The sequence below is a fragment of the Saccostrea cucullata genome, unplaced genomic scaffold (genome assembly GCF_032062105.1).
Source record: "Saccostrea cucullata isolate Sc308-1 unplaced genomic scaffold, CSIRO_AGI_Scuc_v1 ctg1203, whole genome shotgun sequence".
Lineage (NCBI taxonomy): Eukaryota > Metazoa > Mollusca > Bivalvia > Ostreida > Ostreidae > Saccostrea > Saccostrea cuccullata.
The window spans coordinates 83,915-105,014 of record NW_026918177.1 but is presented as its reverse complement, the minus strand read 5'-3'; the positions used below and the strand labels follow the sequence as shown (position 1 = coordinate 105,014).

Below are 21,100 nucleotides of genomic sequence, written 5' to 3'. Positions count from 1 at the left end.
GAATTAAACAAATTGTTTGAAAGAAAAAGGTCAATCAGTATCAATGTATCATTGGTCGTAGGTACCTTTTGCCTTATCCGTGTTGAAAACACTCAACAAAGTTTATGCCCATATTAATTACTCAAATAATTTAATATTACCCCCGCCTCTATTCTAGATGTTATGTCATAACGATCAGTTGCTTCTTCAATCCATAAATGCACGCGCTTATTATACCAAATAAAATCATCAATTTTAATTATGTCAACGAATTTTAGTTATTTTTTAATTGATGGAATGAACTGAAGATGGCGATTCAATGACACCACAGAGTCTGTCACCATCCTTTCATATTATGAAGTTTTCCTGACTAAAGACGACAAATGGCAACTTACAGTTGGGCCTAAATTATTTGACAAGCAAGACGGCTTCAGCTTTTTCAATGGTTATTTTCCTCATTTACGAAGTACATCATCTGCATATGGTTTTTATATCTCCTAACATATTCGATACTCAAGAACATGCTTCAAGTACGATCAATCTTTCCATTGGCTACTGAAAAATAAGTTGATTTTCCCACGGATTTCAACAAACCCGCTCATTGTTACATAACAATTGTGAAATTTTTGTTTTTATACCATCGGGTGTAATCTTTTGTAACAATAGTTTTACAATATACCTGTGAAACGTTAGTTTAGGATACTTGCGGCTACTCTTTACTAATATTTGGATATTCTCAGATGCCTTTATTGACCAGATCTTCAAATAAGTTGGCGGCAAACACGTTTAACTAAAATCTCAAAATAAGTCCGAGTTCAAGGGAAAACAATGATTTAGGAGCCTCAATTTTTACATGCAATAAAAACGCAAAATTTCTGAGACAACTTATATTTGAGAAATCTAAGCGTTGTTAACAACATGTATTACAGAGCCTCATGGATAAATTCCTCAACCTTAAAAGGAATTTTCAAGTAGCTTGGTTCATTTATTTCCAAAATGTCTATTATTAAGCATACAAATTTCATTTAAGTATAAAGAATTGAACTCAAAAGTATGAGATTATAATACTTCTGCAGTGTATATAGTATATCAAGGACCTATATACTAGGTTACCATATTACTATGCTAGTATATAGGTCCCTGAGTATATCAAAATATTATAAGCATATTTTGCTGTTGCATGTTCACGCAATCTTTATCGCACTGAAGAGAATCATGGTTCAAGGGTATCCGATCCTCCGCCAGGAAGGATAACTCTTTAATCTATATTTTTATAGTTCAATTCAAAAGGCATTTTATAAAAGATAAAGCTTGAAATTGTAATCTTTTCATGCAACATTTTTCATTTTATGCATCTCTGTGTAATTCATTGTTTTTTAAGTTCTTAGATACGGTCTTTTAAACTATATATTTAAAGAAACTGAGTTTTCTCCAACCTAGCCTTAGATATCGAATGTTAATAAGCATGATATGAAATTAGAAGTTGTTTATGGCATTTTGCATTGATAGAAAAGGCTTTTTACCCCTCGCATTATGAAATGATTGAAGTAAACAGAAGAAACTTAAGTAAGTATAAGTAATTATATGACTATAAAAATAATGCAATTTTCTTCTGTCTGGTAACTTATGATAATTCATTCTAAAATGTAGATATTGATTAATTTTGAATTAGAAAATGTCAAGGGACCTATATACTAGTAATTTTTCCTGTGTAATGTGATCAACTTTATATGAAGTTTGAGGAATTACTGTGGGATAATACACAGTACTTTGAGAATTTAAAGACATTTTCAAAGATTCTACACCTGAATTTCTCTGAGGATCAGACTACCCTAAATCATACCATTTGATAAAATACTAGTATTCATTTGTATAAATTAAAATCAAAAAACAAAACTCGTTTCTCTCCATTTAATTTTTTTTTGGTGAAAATATTTAAGATAATATACAATTACAAATTTTATTAGACCACTTTTCACCTCTGTTTTTTATACCATGCATCAATGACGATGTTAGACTGATCCATTAATCATGACCGCAGAAAAGGTTGTATCTGGAATATATGAATACAGGTGAGTACCTGTGTCTACTTGTATCCAGACCCTGTCCCCCACCTGTAACTGGTGGACAACAAGGTTGGAGGCAGAGAGGTAGACAGTAAGAGACCCATTCAAATAAGCCATGACTCCTGCCTTAACCGATCCATTTATCATTATTTTCGTCCAGAAAGTTTCTTTGTAATATGCCACATTAGTACAGAATATAAGATACAGTCCAGTCTTTGGGACAGTAAACACTCCTGTTGTAGGGTTATATCCTCCTCCCACTTGGTAGATAATCTGTTTGAATATAACAGTTTGTCCAGGCGAAAATACTTGAGTATCACTGGATCTTACTCCCGCTGTAAAAGCAACGCTTGTCTCAAAACCTTTAAGAAAAAAAAAAAAACAAAACAAAAAAACAATTTATTACCAACTAAAGTAAAACTTCATAGAAATATTGCGTAATATACAATTCAAAATAATTTTAAAATCATCTACAAAATTGTACGACACCTTCAGTTTCAGAGTGATCCTCTCTTTACATTGAGGTAATTCCAAAGTTTTAAAATGGCAATACTTTACGAAGCTTGTATGGCACCATGACATTTCTGTTTAAGTATTAAACATTGTATTTGAGGGATATTTTAAAGCAATATGAGCTGCATTTTTGAAAATTCTATTTTGCTGTTAAAATCTGTTATTATGATTAATTTGTACGCAACTTAAACCTTTACGATCAATTCGACTAAAATAAAGCAGAAGTAAGACTTTTTTATACTGTAAATCACTTTTTATTTGCTAGAACTTTATTTTCACGTAATTTCGCGAGACAAAGTGCTCGTGAAAATACGATTCTCGCGTATATTAGTATTTCTATGGATTATATAATTAAAAGCAATCACTATAATTCGTGAAAATTTTGTCTTGCTCATAAAGAGGCAATGCCTATCTAGCGCAAATAAGGTGTCACGAAATTTAGTGATCAACAGTACAACCCCATATACAGTTTTATATAAGAAATCATTATTGTACAGGATGACAATAATGTAATTTTGATTCAACCAAAGCTTATAAATAGTTCTTCCATCGCACAAATGAACAGAAGTTTATTAACGTTATTTTTTCTGTCTTTGAATTAGTTATTTACAATTTTGCAATAAAAAAATTCCGACTTCAAAGTTGCAGCTCATATTGCTTTGATAATTCTGAAAACTTATTGTAAGTCTTATCGTTGAATATAGATGTTATACTGTTACATTGTACTTATTTTTTGTTGGCAGAGTTGTTTAAATCTGGGAAAACTCAGCATAAATATATTGTCGGGAATAAATACTAGCAAGATTATTATAAATTATATAAACAAGACGTGTTTGTGAAACACTGATGCCCCCATATGGCAACATAGCAAAGATTAAACTTTTCTTAATGCAAATTTAATTAATTAGTACCAAACGTAGGGTATTCTCACTGGAAAACAATTGTGAAATTTTAAAGTATGCCAAAGTTAAGTTTTTTTTCAATAAGTACAAAAATCTTCAAGGTCATGGTCAAAAGGTCAAGGTAATTGGTATCCAATGAAAGATCTTGCCACATAGAATACATATGTAAAGTATGGAAGCCTTATCCTTAACCGTTCAGAAGTCATGGACAAGATTAAACTTTTTTTAAAAAGAAAGGTCAAACTCCAAGGTCAGGGTAAAGGGTCAAAGTTTTCATTATCAAATCAAAGGTCTTGTCACAAATATTAAATATGTAAAGTATGAAAGCACTAGCTCCACCAACCCTTTAAATGTTAAAGGTTAATGTTTTTTCACAAGAAGGGAAATCTATAAGGTCTAGGTCAAAGGGTCAAGGTTGTTGGTATCTAATGAAAGGTCTTTCAACAAATAATATATATATATGAAGTTTAAATGTCCTGGTGTCTACTGTTCAAAAGATATGACCAAAGTAAAAGTTTAAAATTTTCATTTAAAAGTGGGTCAAATTCCAAGGTCAAAGGTCAAATTTGGTGGTACCCAAAGAAAGGTCTTGTCACAAGGAATACAAACGACAAAAACTATATACCCCCGAAACTTCGTATACGTGGGCATAAAAATTAAACTTGAAAATATTATAGATATTAAAGTAACGCCTTTGCATACATACGTGTTTTAAGATCGGAAAGAGAAGAACTTAATTTTGTCGTACTGCTGTTCAATAAAAAAGTGAGATTTTGAATTCCTGCCTGCGTTATTGCTGTGCTGTTGTTCAGTGAATAAGTGAGATTTTGTATTCCCGCCTGCGTTAGTTTATGTTGTTCCGTTTGTGTTTTCTGTTGTTGTTGTAGTAACAGTCCTAGCGCTGTGATATTATTTTGAACATCCAAAAAGGAGAGGGATATATATCTATCATTCATTTTAAGGGTATTAACGACAGAGGTTATATTTTTCGGCACTTCCTGCTCTCTCCTTTGAAAAATATTTCTTAATGTTTGGATGTCCTCCGAACTAGATTTGTTCAATTCCATAATTGCAAGTGATAGATTCTGTGTCTGTAGTTTTAGTTCTTTTGTGATATCATCGACATTAGAATAATTTTGTCGATAGAAAGTAGAATTCAGGCTGAGTAGTTTATCTTTCAATATACCGTTTTCACTTTTAACTTCTTGAAATGAAGCTTCTAGGTGCTGAATCGTGTTGTTCAGCGACTCTATTAATTTCTGTTGTTGTCGATGCTGTTCTTCAAAGGTTTTCTGTTGTTGCAGATTTTGTTCTTTCAATGCTGTCATTTCCTTATAAACTGAATTTAAAGTTGTTTCAAGATGAAGAAGTTGCTTGTACACATCAAGATCGGTATGTACGTTAGAAGATGCAGAAGTATTCGAGTTTCCATGAAGCAATGCTCCAGAAAATGAAATAATAGATAGGATCAACACAATGCCTGTAAGCCATGCCATAGTTGATCGACTTTTTGAGATACATGAATAACGCAAGCAAGTTCTTTACAAGTAAGATAACACAGTAAAAAAGAGTATAAATTAATTTTAAAATCCTAAACTAACTAGAAACAGAAGAATTTAGCAAGGCATAATCAGTTTGATTTGAAAAGACAACCTGAAGATCATCTTGAATAAAGAATATGTACAGGATAAAACATTCCGTGGGATCGGTGGTTATTCACATGGCAATTAAAAAAAATTGATGTTCATTTAATTAGCAGTCAATTTGAAAATAATATTTTAAAATGCTCATGTAAAAACAGATATACATTCAACTTTAACTGATCGATTCGTTGATGAAGCAATCCATGACGAAATTAGAGAAAAGAAGTGCAAACGAAAGCATTGTTCTCCCGCCTACCTCCAAGTTAATTTTCAAAAGTTAACATATTCGATGATTTTTTAAATATTTTTTTAATAGATAATTATATGAATTTTCATAAAACATTACTTATTTGGGAAAACAAAGAGAGATAACTCTAAGACTGGTAAAACTTGTGTTTTTCACTATAGAAATTAACGGAAAATATTTTTAAAACATACCCAGTGACACAATTTTTTTTTTAAAGTAATATGAACTGTTATTTCACAAATTCATACCAAATCTTTTTGCTTGTCATGAGGGGGGGGGGGGATATGTTTATTGACAAAAAATGACAAAAACGCTTATTTTCCACTAATTTCAAAGCGATTTACAACTGAAACATTATATTTTATTTATATATTTATGGTTTATTTATTTGCCTAAAACATAAGAAAAGATATTAGAAATATTTTATTATATCCAAGACTAGGCTATTCTAAAATATGATGATGCTTTGAAAGTTCGATTTCAATGGAAAATGTCGTCTACCCCTCTTTTTTCAACAACTGGAATTATGGATGATTTACTATTTAGCGCTGGTATTTTGACAATTCATCAATTACCATTGAACTGTTCTTTGTATTAAACAAAGATTTTATGGCCAAATTGCCATTTATATTGAATTAAAAGGGTGGAAAATGTAGGCGGGAATGCTCTACGTATGAACAATTTCTAAAACGAGGTAAATTATTGACAAATAAGTTGGTGAAACAAGAATATCAGCAGTCTTGTTCAAAGTCATCATTTCGTAAGTTCTATGGTCGATACAATAACCTTGTCAGCAAATACAATTTATCATTGAGTCAAATGCTGACTGACATTTTTCATACTAATTGTTAGTCCATTATTATACACTGAATTGACGACGGATTTTTCCGTTATTTCCCGCTCATGACAAGGAGCACACGGCGGATGTGACCGGTCGGCAGGGGATGCTCGCTCCTCCATGGCACCTGATCTCCCCTTTGATGTTTTGGGGGTCTGTGTTTGCTCTGCTGCTGTCTCGTATTGTTTTATGAACTTTTAATCTTGAATACTGTTCGTTTCTACATATAGCAGTATTATATGCATATTTAGTTGTTACAGGTTTACACAATATTATCGCACTGAAAAGAATCATTCTTTAAAACATATCAGTTGATAACATATCCATTTGTATATATTAGTAAAAAAAACTCGTTTCTTTCCATTTAATTTTCATATGAAAATATTTGACATAATTGACAAATACAAATAAATTTTATTCGAAAAATGTTTACTTCTGGTTATCTTATATACTGCACCAGAAACGATATTACAATGATCCATTGATCATGATGAGAGAAAATGTTGTATCTGAATAAGATGAGTACAGATGATTTCCACTGATTACTTCTATCCAGACCCTGTCTCCAACCTGTAACTGGTGGACAACAAAGTTGGAGGCTGACAGGTAGACAGTAACAGACCCATTCAGATAAGCCATGACTCCTGCCTTTCCTGAACCATTAATCATTATTTTCGTCCAGAAAGTTTCATGGTATGCTGCCACATTAGTACAGAATATAAGATACAGTCCAGCCTTCGGGGCGGTAAATATTCCTGTTGTAGGGTTATATCCTCCTCCCACCTGGTAGATAACTTGCCTGAAAATAACTGTTTGTCCAGGAGAAAATACTTTGTTATCACCGGATCCGACCCCAGCTGTAAAAGCAACGGTTGTCTCTAGACCTTGAAAAAGAAAAAAAATACAATCGATTACCAATTAAAGTGAAACGTAACAGGAAAATTGTTTAATTTACTAATGCGAGGGCCGTCCAAAATTACGCGGACTCTGCTAATATTTACTCTTACAGACGTCATATAGTTATAAAATTTCACAGAAATATGTATCTTAAAGATTTCAATAAATTTAGGGGGCAAAATTTCTGTATTTTGAAAATTCATCTTTGTTGATATCACCGATGGAGAGGTACAGAGCACGACAAAAAATTTAAAATAAAAGCATGCGGAATCTAAAATTTTACTCATTAATTTTCTATAATTTGCGATATTTTTCGACAATTTTTCAAAAATGTATCTTTATATTGCTCTATTAATATGTATTTAGATTTCTGACTTGATATTTGAAGTACTGACAGAAATAAAGTGATTTTTCTCCGATGCAATTCCTGTGAAAACGACTGTGAAAATGACGTCTCCTGAATTGACGGAGCACCAAACTTTTGTTAAATTATGTGAAATGCTCGAGATATCGCCAACATATATCCAAAATATGCATAATAAAACGTGTAGTAAACCAGGGTATTCGGGACATTTGTTTACAAATAGCAAATTGGAATTTTAGACCGTTAGACCTCTATAAAAAGGCTATACGGGAGGACTGGAAGATAATCAACGAAAACTTTATAATCAGGACTGTAAAGAACGTAATTGAGAGTGACCAATCACACTTTATTCCATAAATACCTGCAGATTTTAGTTTCAAAACATAAAAAAAATGCTTTACTATTTTTAATAGAGTTAAAGCTTAACAAGAAATGGTGTATGGATGTTGAGTAGATAACGTAGGTAAAACTGTACATGAACTCTTGGGAAAATGTTGAGAACATGCAAGTTCATGTTATTTTTAGAATGTCCGTGACGTCGAAGATTTAGCTGCTCCATGACTTAATAATATGTCCTGATAAATCAACCAAAATTGATATCAATTAATAACAACATTTTAATATGAAATTTGAAGACCATATAAGTAAAGATTCTTTTATATTATGTGTGACATTTTGCCCCATGACTGAGAATGTCGTCAAATATTTTTTTCTGTGCAACAATTCCGCGTAATTTTGGAACGGCCCTCATATAGATACTTTTTAAAATCATTTTTGAAGATCGTTTACAAAAGTGTTCGACACTTTCCGTTTTTCAGAGTAATCCTCTGGTAATAAAGGTGATTAAAGAGTCTTATGCTGTTCAACCAGAGACTACAACATTTTACAAAAGATGTATGGCACCATGAAATTTCTTTTTAAGCAGCATTGTTTATTAAGGATTTTCTAGCAATTCTGAAAAGAAGATGAAGGGGGGGGGGAGGGTAAGGCCGGCGAAGTGCCTATAGTGCGATAGATAAGAAGTGAAAATTTTAATCTCAATTAAATCCAAATTATATTTGAAATTTCATTTAATATTAAAGCATTCTTTATGTAAAATCTCTACAATTTACAAAAATCTCACAAAAACAGAAAATATTTGCCTATGAAAAAGCTTACACACACTAAAAAGAACAAAAACGATCATTTTCTCGTAGTTTAACAAAATTTTTCAATACGAGTGGGTCTTCGCTCCATTTTTTTGAAAGATGATCCTAAAAGTTTGCAATAAAATACACATTTTTTGGTTTACAAAAACATGGAGCGAAGACCCACTATACCTTAAAAGTACACTTTTATGACACAACATTCGCATCTTTCTGAGAAATACTTCAAGTCCATTAAGTCGCGGGTCATACAATGAAGCGCATTGAAGTGGTAAAATTTTCCGTTTGGATGGAACGTTTTGAGCTATCTTAAGACACGCCCATTTCTTTAGAAAAGAAAAATCGGTCAAATGATTCAATCGAATACCTGTAGAACAGGTATTCCATAAATATAGTAGCCAATCAAATTGACGGTCTGCATAAACACCGAGTAAGCACGTGTTCGACCGATACATGTGTTATGCTAACTCCTATAAACATAATATAATCATATTTATGTACAAATTCGTTGCAATGCGTGTTTTACAAAAGCGGGGACTCTCTATATAGTTTTTTTTTATTTAAAAATCTTCAATTTAGTGTAACTCAAGTTGCTTGTCGCGGAAAGTGGGGTGCCCTAAAACATTACGACGAATATTTCTTTTTCGTTTCTAAAGAAATGGGCGTGTCGTTATGTTATAATTGACGGTCAAAGCATGGCTCAGAACGTTTCACCCAAATGGAAAATTTTACCACTTCAATGCGCTTTATTCTATCACAAACATGATTTAAATGCCCAAAATCACCACGAGTGATGTAGCATATAGTGGTTAACGCGTTAGCTGCTATTGATACGTCGGATTTTTATTGCTTGGGTTCGAAGCCCACGAATACCATCTATTTATTTTTATGAAAGAATTTTTTTAAGAGATTTTTTTTTTCTCAGAAAAGATTTTTTTCTTATAATTTCAAAAATTTCAATAATAAGAAGTTAATTGAAATACTCAATTCACATATTGAATACGATTTCTCAATATCGGACGCTATAGGCATTCTGCCCGCCTTGTTCCCCCCATCTTCTTTATTGCAAGTCTTATCGCTAAATATAGATGTAATTGTTAGTTATTTTCGTTGGTAGGGTTGTTAAAACATAAAGTCAGGAATATACCAGCAAGTTTTTACATTATATAAGAAATTAAGCTTTATAGTTGCATAAATAGTAGCGCTTTTGCATACATACGTGTTTTAAGGTCGGAAAGAGAAGATCTCAGATTTGTTGTGCTATTATTTAGTGAAAAAGTTAGATTTTGAATTCCCGCCTGCGTTAGTTTATGTTGTTCCGTTTGTGTCTTCTGCTGTTGTTGGAGTGATGATCCTAGCGCTGTAATGTTATTTTGAACATCCAAAAGGGAGAGCGATATATATCTATCATTCATTGTAAGGCTGTTGACGACAGAGGTAATATTTTTCGGTACTTCCTGTTCTCTAGTTCTGATGATATTTCTTAATGTTTGGATGTCCTCCGAACTAGTTTTGTTCAGTTCCATAATTGCAAGTGATAGAGTCTGCAGTTTTAGTTCTTTTGTGGTATCGTCGACATTAGAATAATTTTGTTGACAGAATTGACAGGTAGAATTTAGACTATCCAGTTTGCCTTTCAAGACTCCATTATCGCTTTTTAAACTCTGAATTGTCTGGTTGAGCGTATGAATCAATTGTTGCTGTTCTTCAGATGTCTTCTTTTGTTGCAGGTTTTGTTCTTTCAATGTCGCCATTTCTTTATAAACCGACACCAGATTTGTCTCAAGGTGAAGCAGTTGTTTATACACATCTGGATCAGTATGTTTATTTGAGGGTACAGAGACATTGGAGTTTCCATGGAGCAATGCACCAGAAAGGGAAATAAAAGAAAGAATCAACACGATACCAGCAGTCCACTCCATTTTTGAAGGACTTTATTTCTGATAATGTACATGAAATTTATATTGCAAATAAGATGTCGGATTTAAAAAAAATCTATGAATAAATTTTTTTAGATCTACTCGGTAACTAGAAACAGAAGAATTTCGCAAACATGAATTTGATATAAAAGATAACATGACCCTCATTTAAAAGATGCACTGATTTTGAACCTATCGATTAAAAAGTTAATGAGAGTTTTTACAATTTATTATTAAGGAGAACATTCCTCGTCTGGAATTCACAGAGATCTGTTACTACCACTAGTTCAGAATCTGAATTTAAGAGAGTATAAGTAAAACTTTGAGCCTTACTATTAGTTAGATTAGATTACTATATACAATAACGATACGTAAAATGTGTCGCCTTTGTTGAAATCCCAAATTTGCATTAAACAAATACAGTAAAACTTAATTACTGCGAAACACTTAACTGAATTTAATTTAGGCTTATAGTGAGGTGAATCCTAATTTTTACTTTTTAAAGAAATGAACTGATAAAAAATAACGACTTACGTGCATAGCAAATAAATATAAATTGTTTCTTTATTATTGTTTTGGTTGTAAACTATAAAAATGCGTGATGATAAATTAAATCCATGCTTAGAAATTACGAGTGATTGTTAAAATCTATTTTTACGTAGTATTAGAATATTTTGTGAGAGCAAAAATGCTTCCCCTGGTATTACAAAATACATTAAAATTATCATTTTCTTGTTATCTTAAATTGATTAGAGAAGAGAGGGTCAGCCTAGAGTCTGCATACATCACAATAACTTAGGCCAAAATAAATTTATTGTTTGTTTGGAATTGCCTCCCGCCTCATTGAAATGCCCCCTCCTGAAAAAAAAAATTATTGACCAAAAGTAGGAAGATTTTTAATCAATTGTTTACTCCTTATCATATGCACCATACAAAACACTGAAATGTAGTGTCAGATCTATTGCAAAATTAGGTTTCTTTGATGATTGTAGATACTTTTTTAAAGTCAGAAAATGTATTTAATACTGTTTATTGAGATTTTTATCAAAAATTTAAAATTTATTTTCAATTAAAAAAAATATTATTTCCCTCCCTCCCTCCTGTGTCTGAAACCCTTCAGGCGGCAATTCCAAACAAACATTTTTTTAAGGATGACCTTATGGAGTAATACATATGTTATAGCAGAGCCGGGTTTTGATACAAGCAATTTTCCTCTCCTTCTGGTCTTTTTATTTAAACAAGTAAATGTACCCGCAGTTTTAAAAAATCGGGACTGTTTTGTACCGGTGGTAAGGAAAGGGCAAATTTTCTAAGTCATATTTGGGAAAATCCGGGGTTGCTGACTCGGAGTTCGTCAATTATTACAGAACCTCAAAAGTAAGTTCCTGCTACCTTGAAGAGAATTTATAAGGCAGTTTGGTTCATTTTTCCCAGCAATTTGTTTTAAACTTACAAATTTCATTTATGTTTAAAGCATTGAAATCAATAGTACGAGATTATAGCACTAATACAGTCTAATATCAACAATTTTACGGTATGTAAGCAGTTTTCGCTGTTACAAGTTCACATAATCTTTATCTCGCTGAAGAGAATCTTTCTTTAAAACATTTCATTTGATAACATATTCATTTGTCCATAAATCAACAATAAAAAAACTCATTTCTCTCCATTTGATTTTTATTTGAAAATATAAAAATTCTCCATAAATACATATTTTATTTGACAACTAATAAATTTTGGTTTTCTTATACCGTGCACTTCTTCACCATGCTAGAGGTTCATGGCGAGTACTTTTGACTTGGCGCCGCGTAACATCTGAGGTATATACTCTAGTATAATGAGCGTAGGAAGGATTTTACTTGTAGGAGTAACCTGCACCAGAGACGATATTAGAATAATCAATTAATCATGAGGACAGAAAATGTTGTATCTGGAAAATTCGAGTACAGATTACTACCTCTGAATACTTTTATCCAGACTCTGTCCCCCACCTGTAACTGGTGGACAACAAGATTAGAGGCTGATTGGTTGATATTAATAGATGATGCTCCAACCAATGCCATGACTCCTGCCTTAACTGAACCATTAAGCATTATATTTGCCCAAAGGGTTTCATAAGCATCTGCCACACTGGTACAGAATATCAGATAGAGTCCACCCTTTGGGGCAGTAAATATTCTGTTGAAGGGTTATATCCACCTCCCACTTGGTAGATAACCTGTGGGAATATAATAGTTTGTCCAGGTGAAAATGCCTATTATCGCTGCCTCCAACTCCGGCTGTAAAAGCAACGGTTGAATCTATACCTTGAAGAAAATAAAAACAAGTACAAATAATGTGATTGTTTACCAATATAAGTTGGTATGAGGGATATCCTAATGGTTCTGAAAACTTATCGCTAAATGTAGATGCACGAACTACAAAATTTTTATTGTTGTAGTCAAATAAATATATAACTGGGAAATGCTAAATATAAATATGAAGTTCCAACATGAAATATCATGTAGTTAGAATACTATCTTATTATAAAAAGGGTAAAAGATATTAATACATGATTTCATAAATATTAAATAAAAACGCCTTTGCATACATACGTGTTTGGAGATTCTTTATTCCCACCTGAGTTAGTTTATGCTGTTCTGTTTGTGTTTTTTGCTGTTGTTGGAGTGATGCTCCTAGCGCTGAGATGTTATTTTGAACATTCAGAAGGGAAAGCGATAAGTATCTATCATTAAGTTTAAGGCTATTAATTACAAAGGTAACATTTTTCGGTCCTTCCTGTTCTCTAAGTTTGATGATATTTCTTAATGTTTGGATGTCATCTGAACTAGATTTGTTCAATTCCATAATTGCAAGTGATAGAGTCTGTGTCTGAAGTTTTAGTTCTTTTGTGGTATCATCGACATTAGAATAGTTTTGTTGAGAGAACGTAGAATTCAGACTGTGAAGTTTATCTTTCAATATACCGTTTTCACTTCTAACGTCTTGGAATGAAGCTTCTAGGTTCTGAATCGTGTGGTTCATTGTCTCTATCAATTGCTGTTGTCGTCGATGCTGTTCTTCAGATGTTTTCTGTTGTTGTAGATTTTGTTCTTTCAATGCTGTCATTTCTTTATAAACTGAATTTAAAGTTGTTTCAAGATGAAGAAATTGTTTGTACACATCAAGATCGGTATGTACATTAGAAGATGCAGAAGTATTCGAGTTTCCGTGAAGCAATAATGCTCCAGAAAATGAAATTATAGAAAGGATCAACACGATACCTGTAATCCTCTTCATAGTTGAACTAGCTTTTGAGATAATGCAAGCAATTTTGTCGCAAGTAAGATAACATATCAAATGTAACGGGATAGCGCTTAATGGCTATCCCACTTCTGACACCAAAAATTGTAGCGAGATAGCGTCCAACGACTATCTCATTTAAGTATTGCTATAGTGGTTCTAGAAGACAGGAGTAAACTCCCTTTTTAAACACTGAGTAAACAACTCTAACTCGAAATTTAAGTTTTATAAATTTATTGAGTCTGAAAAACCAACATGAACAATTTTAAAACAAAAAAAAAAAAATATCCAGGCCTTTTAACCACCCTTTTTACTGACAAATTTCACAATATTAAATAAATCCTAATAAACAGCCGGATCTCGAAATTATCGAAATATATGGCTGAAACCTACCTATTAAACTTAATTATCAATGAATAAAAGATTATTAACAACTGGAAATTCAGATACGATCGGATCCTGAAATAATCAAGATATATGATCGTAAATTAATCCCCAAAAGCTGTTAAAATTAAACTTTTCCCCAATTAAATTTAACCATTTACCGAATTACAATTAACTGATTTAACAATTAGCAAATAATTACCAATTTTGTCTAAAAGCCCAAAATAATTATGTTAACCCTAACATCAGAAATAGCAGACTCCCCGAATTACGGAAGAATCTCCCCTTTTATACTCTTGTGAAAATTCGTATACAAAATTCTTACGAATTCGTATAAATTCTTACGGAATATACGAAAAATACGGAAAATCTTATACGGAAAATAGTTCCATTAAGATAATTAGAACAATAATAAGTATTTCACCATAAAATAACTTGACTTTCATTCATTCAACAATAATTAATTAATTAATTACCTTATAACTGTACATTTTCACTTCTATACAAAACTCCAAGGACGTATAAATAATACCGCGGATCAAGAGAAAAATAAACCGGAAGTATACCACAATGCAATGCGCCGCCATGTAAATAGAAAAATAGACGGTCTGCAATACTACAACATGTGTTAGCACAGTACAGGTAAAATAAAAGTGAAAAATGTAATTTAAACAAAACATCTAGCAGTTCATACTCATTCAACAGCATTTATACAATTATTTCAACAAGAACATCATTAATTACGAAAGGATATGCATGTATTACACATACTCGTTCTACTTTCACTTTGCATACGATGACATGATAAGTTGTGAATCCAATTTTAGAACTTTACATAATAAATGTACAATACATACGATCAAATTACTCAAATCGTGAACCAAAGAAAGTGTTAAATGAATATGCCAAGATTTGTAATTTAAAGACAAATAAAATATTGGGACTTGAAATGACCAAACTTTACACAAATATCTATATAAAACTTACTGAAAATCTGCAAGTAAACTAGGAACAGGGGAATTTTTGCAAAACACATTAAGTTTGACCTGAAAAGACGATTTGAACTTTATTACAGACAAAGGAAATGTACTGATGAAACATCTCGGGGGATGGCTATTTCACAGACATAATCGATCAGTATGTATGATTAATACCTATCTATTCATTAAGGAAGTGATATACACTGTAAGATTCAAGAATTTACCACAAATTAAGTTTGCATAACTGCAAAATTAAAATATTTTTTCTAGGAAAAACTATAAATACATTCAGACAAAGATTGTCCTGTTATGTACATTAAAAACACTGCCAGCGTTTTCATCAAATCGGACACTTATAAAACTAGAAGTCTCTGTCGAGACTGAAGCTCTACTGGTTTGTACTTAAAGCAAATGAAGAGAAAAGTACTTAAGCAGTTGGGAATTCAAATTTTACAACGGCAATAAATAGAATAATGATCATTGATTAAGTCTCTTTATGTTCTTAGAAGGTGCATGTCGCATTATATTATAATCAGACTAAAACTGTATTTGGAGTAGCATTTTGGGTATATTTAACAAAAATTTCTATTTATAGCAACCACAGCAACACCGCTCATCGAAATCAAAAACCGATACACAGAATTAGGTATCTTAGTGTAGTCTACTTGTGTGCCAAGTTATATTGAAATCAGACCAAAACTATAGGAGACATAGCCTTTTGAAAGATTTCACAGAAATTTATATTTTTAGAAACCACGTGCACGGAAACACCGTTCATCAAAATCAAAAACCGATACACAGAATTATGTACCTCATCATTGTTTACTTGTGTGCCAAGTTATAGTAAAATCAATAAAACTGTGGGAGGAGTAGCATTTTGAAAGAATTTCACAGAAATTTCTATTTTTAGTAACCACGGCAACACCGTTCATTGAAATCAAAAACCGATACACAGAATTATGTATCTTAGTGTAGTCTACTTGAGTGCCAAGTTATATTGAAATCAGACCAAAACTGTAGGAGGAGTAGTAATTTGAAATAATTCACAGAAACATTTCTATTTTTAGTAACCACGGCAACACCGCTCATCGAAATCTAAAAATCCGATAAATAGAATGATTATGTCTTAGTATAGTCTACTTGTGCGCCACGTTATTTTGAAATCAAACCAAAACTGTAGGAGGAGTAGCATTTTGAAAAATTGTTTACAGACAGACGGACAGACAGACGGATAGACAGACGAACGGACGACGGACGCTTTACTATTACATAAGCTCTTCTGGTCTCTGAACCAGAAGAGCTAAAAATCGAGTAAGTTGATCACTTAATTTTTAACATTTTATTTCTAACGTATGAAAATGTGTTAAGGGTTGTAGGTATGTAGGTATGTAAAATTTGCATCCGCTTAAGAAGCTAAATAAGAAAAAATAAAAATTATATGAATAAAACATACCAAAGTATCTGTAACTAAAAGCAGAAAATTCTATTTTAATTAAAACGAGGCCCATGGGCCACATCGCTCACCAGAGTAGCTTTAGAGATGCTGTTTTTGACCAGATCTATTGACCCCACCCTACCCAACGGGTCATAATTTCGACAATTGAAAATCTACATTATCCCAGGATGCTTCCATATACAAAGTAAGTTTTAGCTTTTCTGGCAAAGTGGTATTTGAGAAGAAGATTTATTTATAAAAAATTTTTAAATATTCCAAACTGTGGCCTCATCCTACCCCAGGGCTCTTGATTTAAACAATTTAAAATTCACATTACACCAGGATGCTTTCACATAAAATTAAGTTTTTCTGACCCAGTGGTTCTTGAAAAGAAGATTTTAAAAGATTTTTCCTAAATATTTCTATGTAAAAATTGGGTTTTCTATTGTGGCCCCGCCCTACCCTTGGAGTCATGAGTTAAACAATTTAGAATCTACACTACCCCAGGATGCTTCCACATAAGTTTCAGCTTTTCTGGCCCAGTGGTTCTCGTCGAGAAGATTTTTAAAGTGTTTTCCTATCTATTTCTACAGAAAATTATGTAAAAGCTTGATTCCCTTTTGTGCCTCCGTCCAATTCCCGGGGGTCATGATTTGAATAATTTATAATCTACACTACCCCATGATGTTAGATTCACAAAAGTTTTTGATTATCGGACCCAGTGGTTCTGGAGTAAAAGATTTAAAAAGTTTTTTTCCTATATATATTTCTTTGAAAAACTTTAATTCCCTATTGTTGCCATGCCCAACTCCCGGGGGTCCTGATTTGAATAAATTAGAATCTAAATTACCCTAGGATGCTTCCCCATAAGTTTCAGCATTTCTGGCCCAGTGGTTTTTGAGAAGAATTTTAATGACCCAACCCTATTGTTGTCTTTTCTTGATTAACTCCCCCTGTGAGGGGACTTGTTCCTTCATTTCATTATATAATTTGAACTCCCCTAATCAAGAATGCTTTATGGATATGAAATTATATAAAAAGTTTACCCCAAACACGGACAAAATTTGATTCGAAATACTGTAAAAACCATAGTTATTATTAATTCCTGGATGAGAGGTACCCATGATTTCCATAAAAATTGAGTCATCGTGAAATCCAATGAATCCAAAGACGACACAATAAAATAAATATCAATTGAGTCTTTGGCCAGGTGGGCTAAAACCAAAATGATCGTTTTTACAATATTGAGACAATCCGGGAAAAGATATTCCGGTGCAAGTCTTGTTTTAAGTCTTGTTCCACTAGGTGGCGTTATTCTAGCACAGAGACTATAAATACAGGAGATGCGGCAAATTAATTCAAATGCAAAGTTGATGCTGAAGCGGTAAGACAAGCGGACCATTTGTTACGAGAGGTAATTTTTAGTTTATGATAATAAATAAATACTAGTACCCATAATTTCCATAAATATTGAGTCATCATGAAATCCAATGAATCTAAACACGACACAATAAAATAAATATCAATTGAGTCTTTGGCCAGGTGGACTAAAACCAAAATGATCGTTTTTACAAGATTGAGACAATCCGGGAAAAGATATTCCGGAGCAAGTCTTGTTTTAAGTCTTGTTCCGCTAGGTCGTGTTATTCTAGCACAGAGAATATAAATATAGGAGATGCGACAAATTAATTCAAATGCGAAGTTGATGCTGAAGCGGTGAGACAAGCGGACCATTTGTTACGAGAGGTAATGTTTAGTTTATGATAATAAATAAATACTAGTACCCATGATTTCCATAAATATTGAGTCATCGTGAAATCCAATGAATCCAAAGACGACACAATAAAATAAATATCAGTTGAGTCTTTGGCCAGTTGGGCTAAAACCAAAATGATAACACGATGATTTACAATATTGAGACAATCCGGGAAAAGATATTTCGGTGCAAGTCTTGTTTTAAGTCTTGTTCCACTAGGTGGCGTTATTCTAGCACAGAGACTATAAATACAGGAGATGCGGCAAATTAATTCAAATGCGTAGATGATGCTGAAGCGGTAAGACAAGCGGACCATTTGTTACTAGAGGTAATTTTTAGTTTATGATAATAATAATAATAATAATAATAATAATAATAATACTTTATTTAGAGAAGGTGGCCTGATTAGTGTGACACACTATTCTTCCCCAGGACCTTCTAATTACAACAACAATATTACAATCAAATATACAAACAACTTAGCAAGTCAATTAAAATACAAGTACATGTTTTATGTCATATGATGATAATGATAATCATAATTAAATAGCAATGATAATAAAAAAAAATTAAATAAATTAAGATGACATAAAAAGTTATAATAAATATGTAATATCAGTAAGATTTTACAATACATAAATTATATACATGTGCAAAAGATATAAATCTGAGGTAATCAAGTTCTGTTGGTGAAGATATATTTTTCTACATTTCTTTTAAAGACTGGCAGACTTGGTGCACATCTTATATTTAAAGGTAAACTGTTCCAAATATGAACTCCAGAATATTGGAGTGAATTTTTAAACAAATTTGTTCGGTGTTTTGGTAGGCGAAGGTCAAAATTAGATTCTGAACGTAAAGTATACGCATTTGAAGTTTGATAAATAAATAAATCTTGTAGGTAAGAAGGACTCTGATTGTTAAATATTTTGTACAACAAGATACATTTATGCAAAGTTACTAAGTCAAAAACAGATAACCACCCTAATTTGTCAAATAATGCCTTAGAAGGAGCATCAGGGGCAGCATCAAGTATAATTCTAGCGGCCCGTTTTTGAAGCTTATGGATTCTCTCCATGTAACTATGTGGTGCATTACCCCAGATAGTCAGACAATAATTAATAGAAGGTAGGATAAAGGCATTGTAAAACAGTTTTCTAGTTTTCAAAGGAAGAAATTTCTTGATTTTCCGCAAAGTAAATAATTTATATGTTAAAGATTTGCAGACCGAGTCTACATGGTCATGAAAGTTTAGCGTTTGATCTATATGGACCCCAAGTAGTTTTTCTGCTTCAACATTATTAAGGTGTTAATAATAAATAATAAATAAATACTAGTACCCATGATTTCCATAAATATTGAGTCATCGTGAAATCCAATGAATCCAAAGACGACACAATAAAATGAATATCAATTGAGTTTTTGGCCAGGTGGACTAAAACCAAAATGATCGTTTTTACAATATTGAGACAATCCGGGAAAAGATATTCCGGTGCAAGTCTTGTTTTAAGTCTTGTTCCGCTAGGTGGCGTTATTCTAGCACAGAGACTATAAATATAGGAGATGCGGCAAATTAATTCAAATGCGAAGTTGATGCTGAAGCGGTAAGACAAGCGGACCATTTGTTACGAGAGGTAATTTTTAGTTTATGATAATAAATAAATACTAGTATTTAACGACGTTCGATCCTGATATTTAAAGTCTTAAACTTTTTTTGCCAAGTATATTTTTAGTTTCTAAATACATAGCTTAATTAACATTCAAATCAGAAAATGGGGGTCAGTACGCTTCTTTTGGCGCTACAGTACATTTAATATGACCTTCTTGCACTGAAATTTGTGTCTTAATTAAAAATTAAATTTTTGACGTTTTTCCTCCAATATTTTATCCAATAAAAGCATGAAACAAAATGAACTCTAAGTTTGTACAAAAAAAGACACTTAAAAATTGTGACTAAGAAAAAGTTTCAAATTGCTTCGCATAATCAATTATTTGACCTTTCTGCACTAATAAAAAGTGATTTTTTTGGCATTGAAAATTTAATAAGCAAGAAAATTATTTTAAAGTCTTTAACTTTTTTCTGATTTTAAGCAAATAGGTCAAATCTATCTTGAATATTTAGAAAAGAATATCAAAAGTGGGGGTATATGATGAAAATTTTCAGATATTACTATAAAAGTGTCAATTTTACGTTAAAATTGGCTCAATTTTTTCCCGGATTTTCAGAATATATTGACTATATATGTCACACTTTGTTGACAGAGTACATAAGAAATAATTTAATAAATATTTCAGAACCAGCATAACACATTTCACTGCAAAAAACAGATTTGTGTGCAACCTGGATGGAAAAATAGGAATCCAAAATTAACAGTACTGTTATAGTTCAAAATGAAAAAAACTGATTATTTTCGTCTAAAAAAATCTTCCGCCACAAAATATAGTCCCTAGCTTAATTCTACTTGAATGCAATTTAATCGCGGTTTTTTCATTGGAAATAGTCAAATTTGCACTGTAGAATTCAGATTTAATGTTAGAACTTTAAAATGATGCAGAATTTTATAGATAAAGGACCTGACCAAAATATGCTCAAAATCTCAGGATCGAACGTCCTTAAAGCTTTCAGACGTGACTGAACAAGTCTTCCCTGGCTATAGATATTGTTTGTTATTAAAAGTGACAGTGGGAGCCAGCAAGATCTGTACTACGGAAGCCAGCAAGAGCCAAACTGTATGAACTGCGCTGTAAGA

General features: G+C 32.3%; 2 protein-coding genes across 2 annotated transcripts; both read right to left on the bottom strand.

Annotated features, from left to right (window-relative positions):
* Positions 1-1,991: 1,991 nt before the first annotated feature.
* Positions 1,992-4,956, bottom strand: LOC134258619 (multimerin-1-like). Its single transcript, XM_062741173.1, has 2 exons — positions 4,167-4,956; positions 1,992-2,407 (listed from the first exon to the last, which is right to left on the bottom strand). Exons 1-2 carry the CDS (start codon positions 4,954-4,956, stop codon positions 1,992-1,994), a joined length of 1,206 nt encoding a protein of 401 aa, XP_062597157.1.
* Positions 4,957-6,630: 1,674 nt separating this feature from the next.
* LOC134258578 (uncharacterized) lies at positions 6,631-10,582 on the bottom strand. The gene is made up of 2 exons (XM_062741132.1): positions 9,814-10,582; positions 6,631-7,072 (listed from the first exon to the last, which is right to left on the bottom strand). Exons 1-2 carry the CDS (start codon positions 10,514-10,516, stop codon positions 6,657-6,659), a joined length of 1,119 nt encoding a protein of 372 aa, XP_062597116.1. The 5' UTR covers positions 10,517-10,582; the 3' UTR covers positions 6,631-6,656.
* Positions 10,583-21,100: the final 10,518 nt, after the last annotated feature.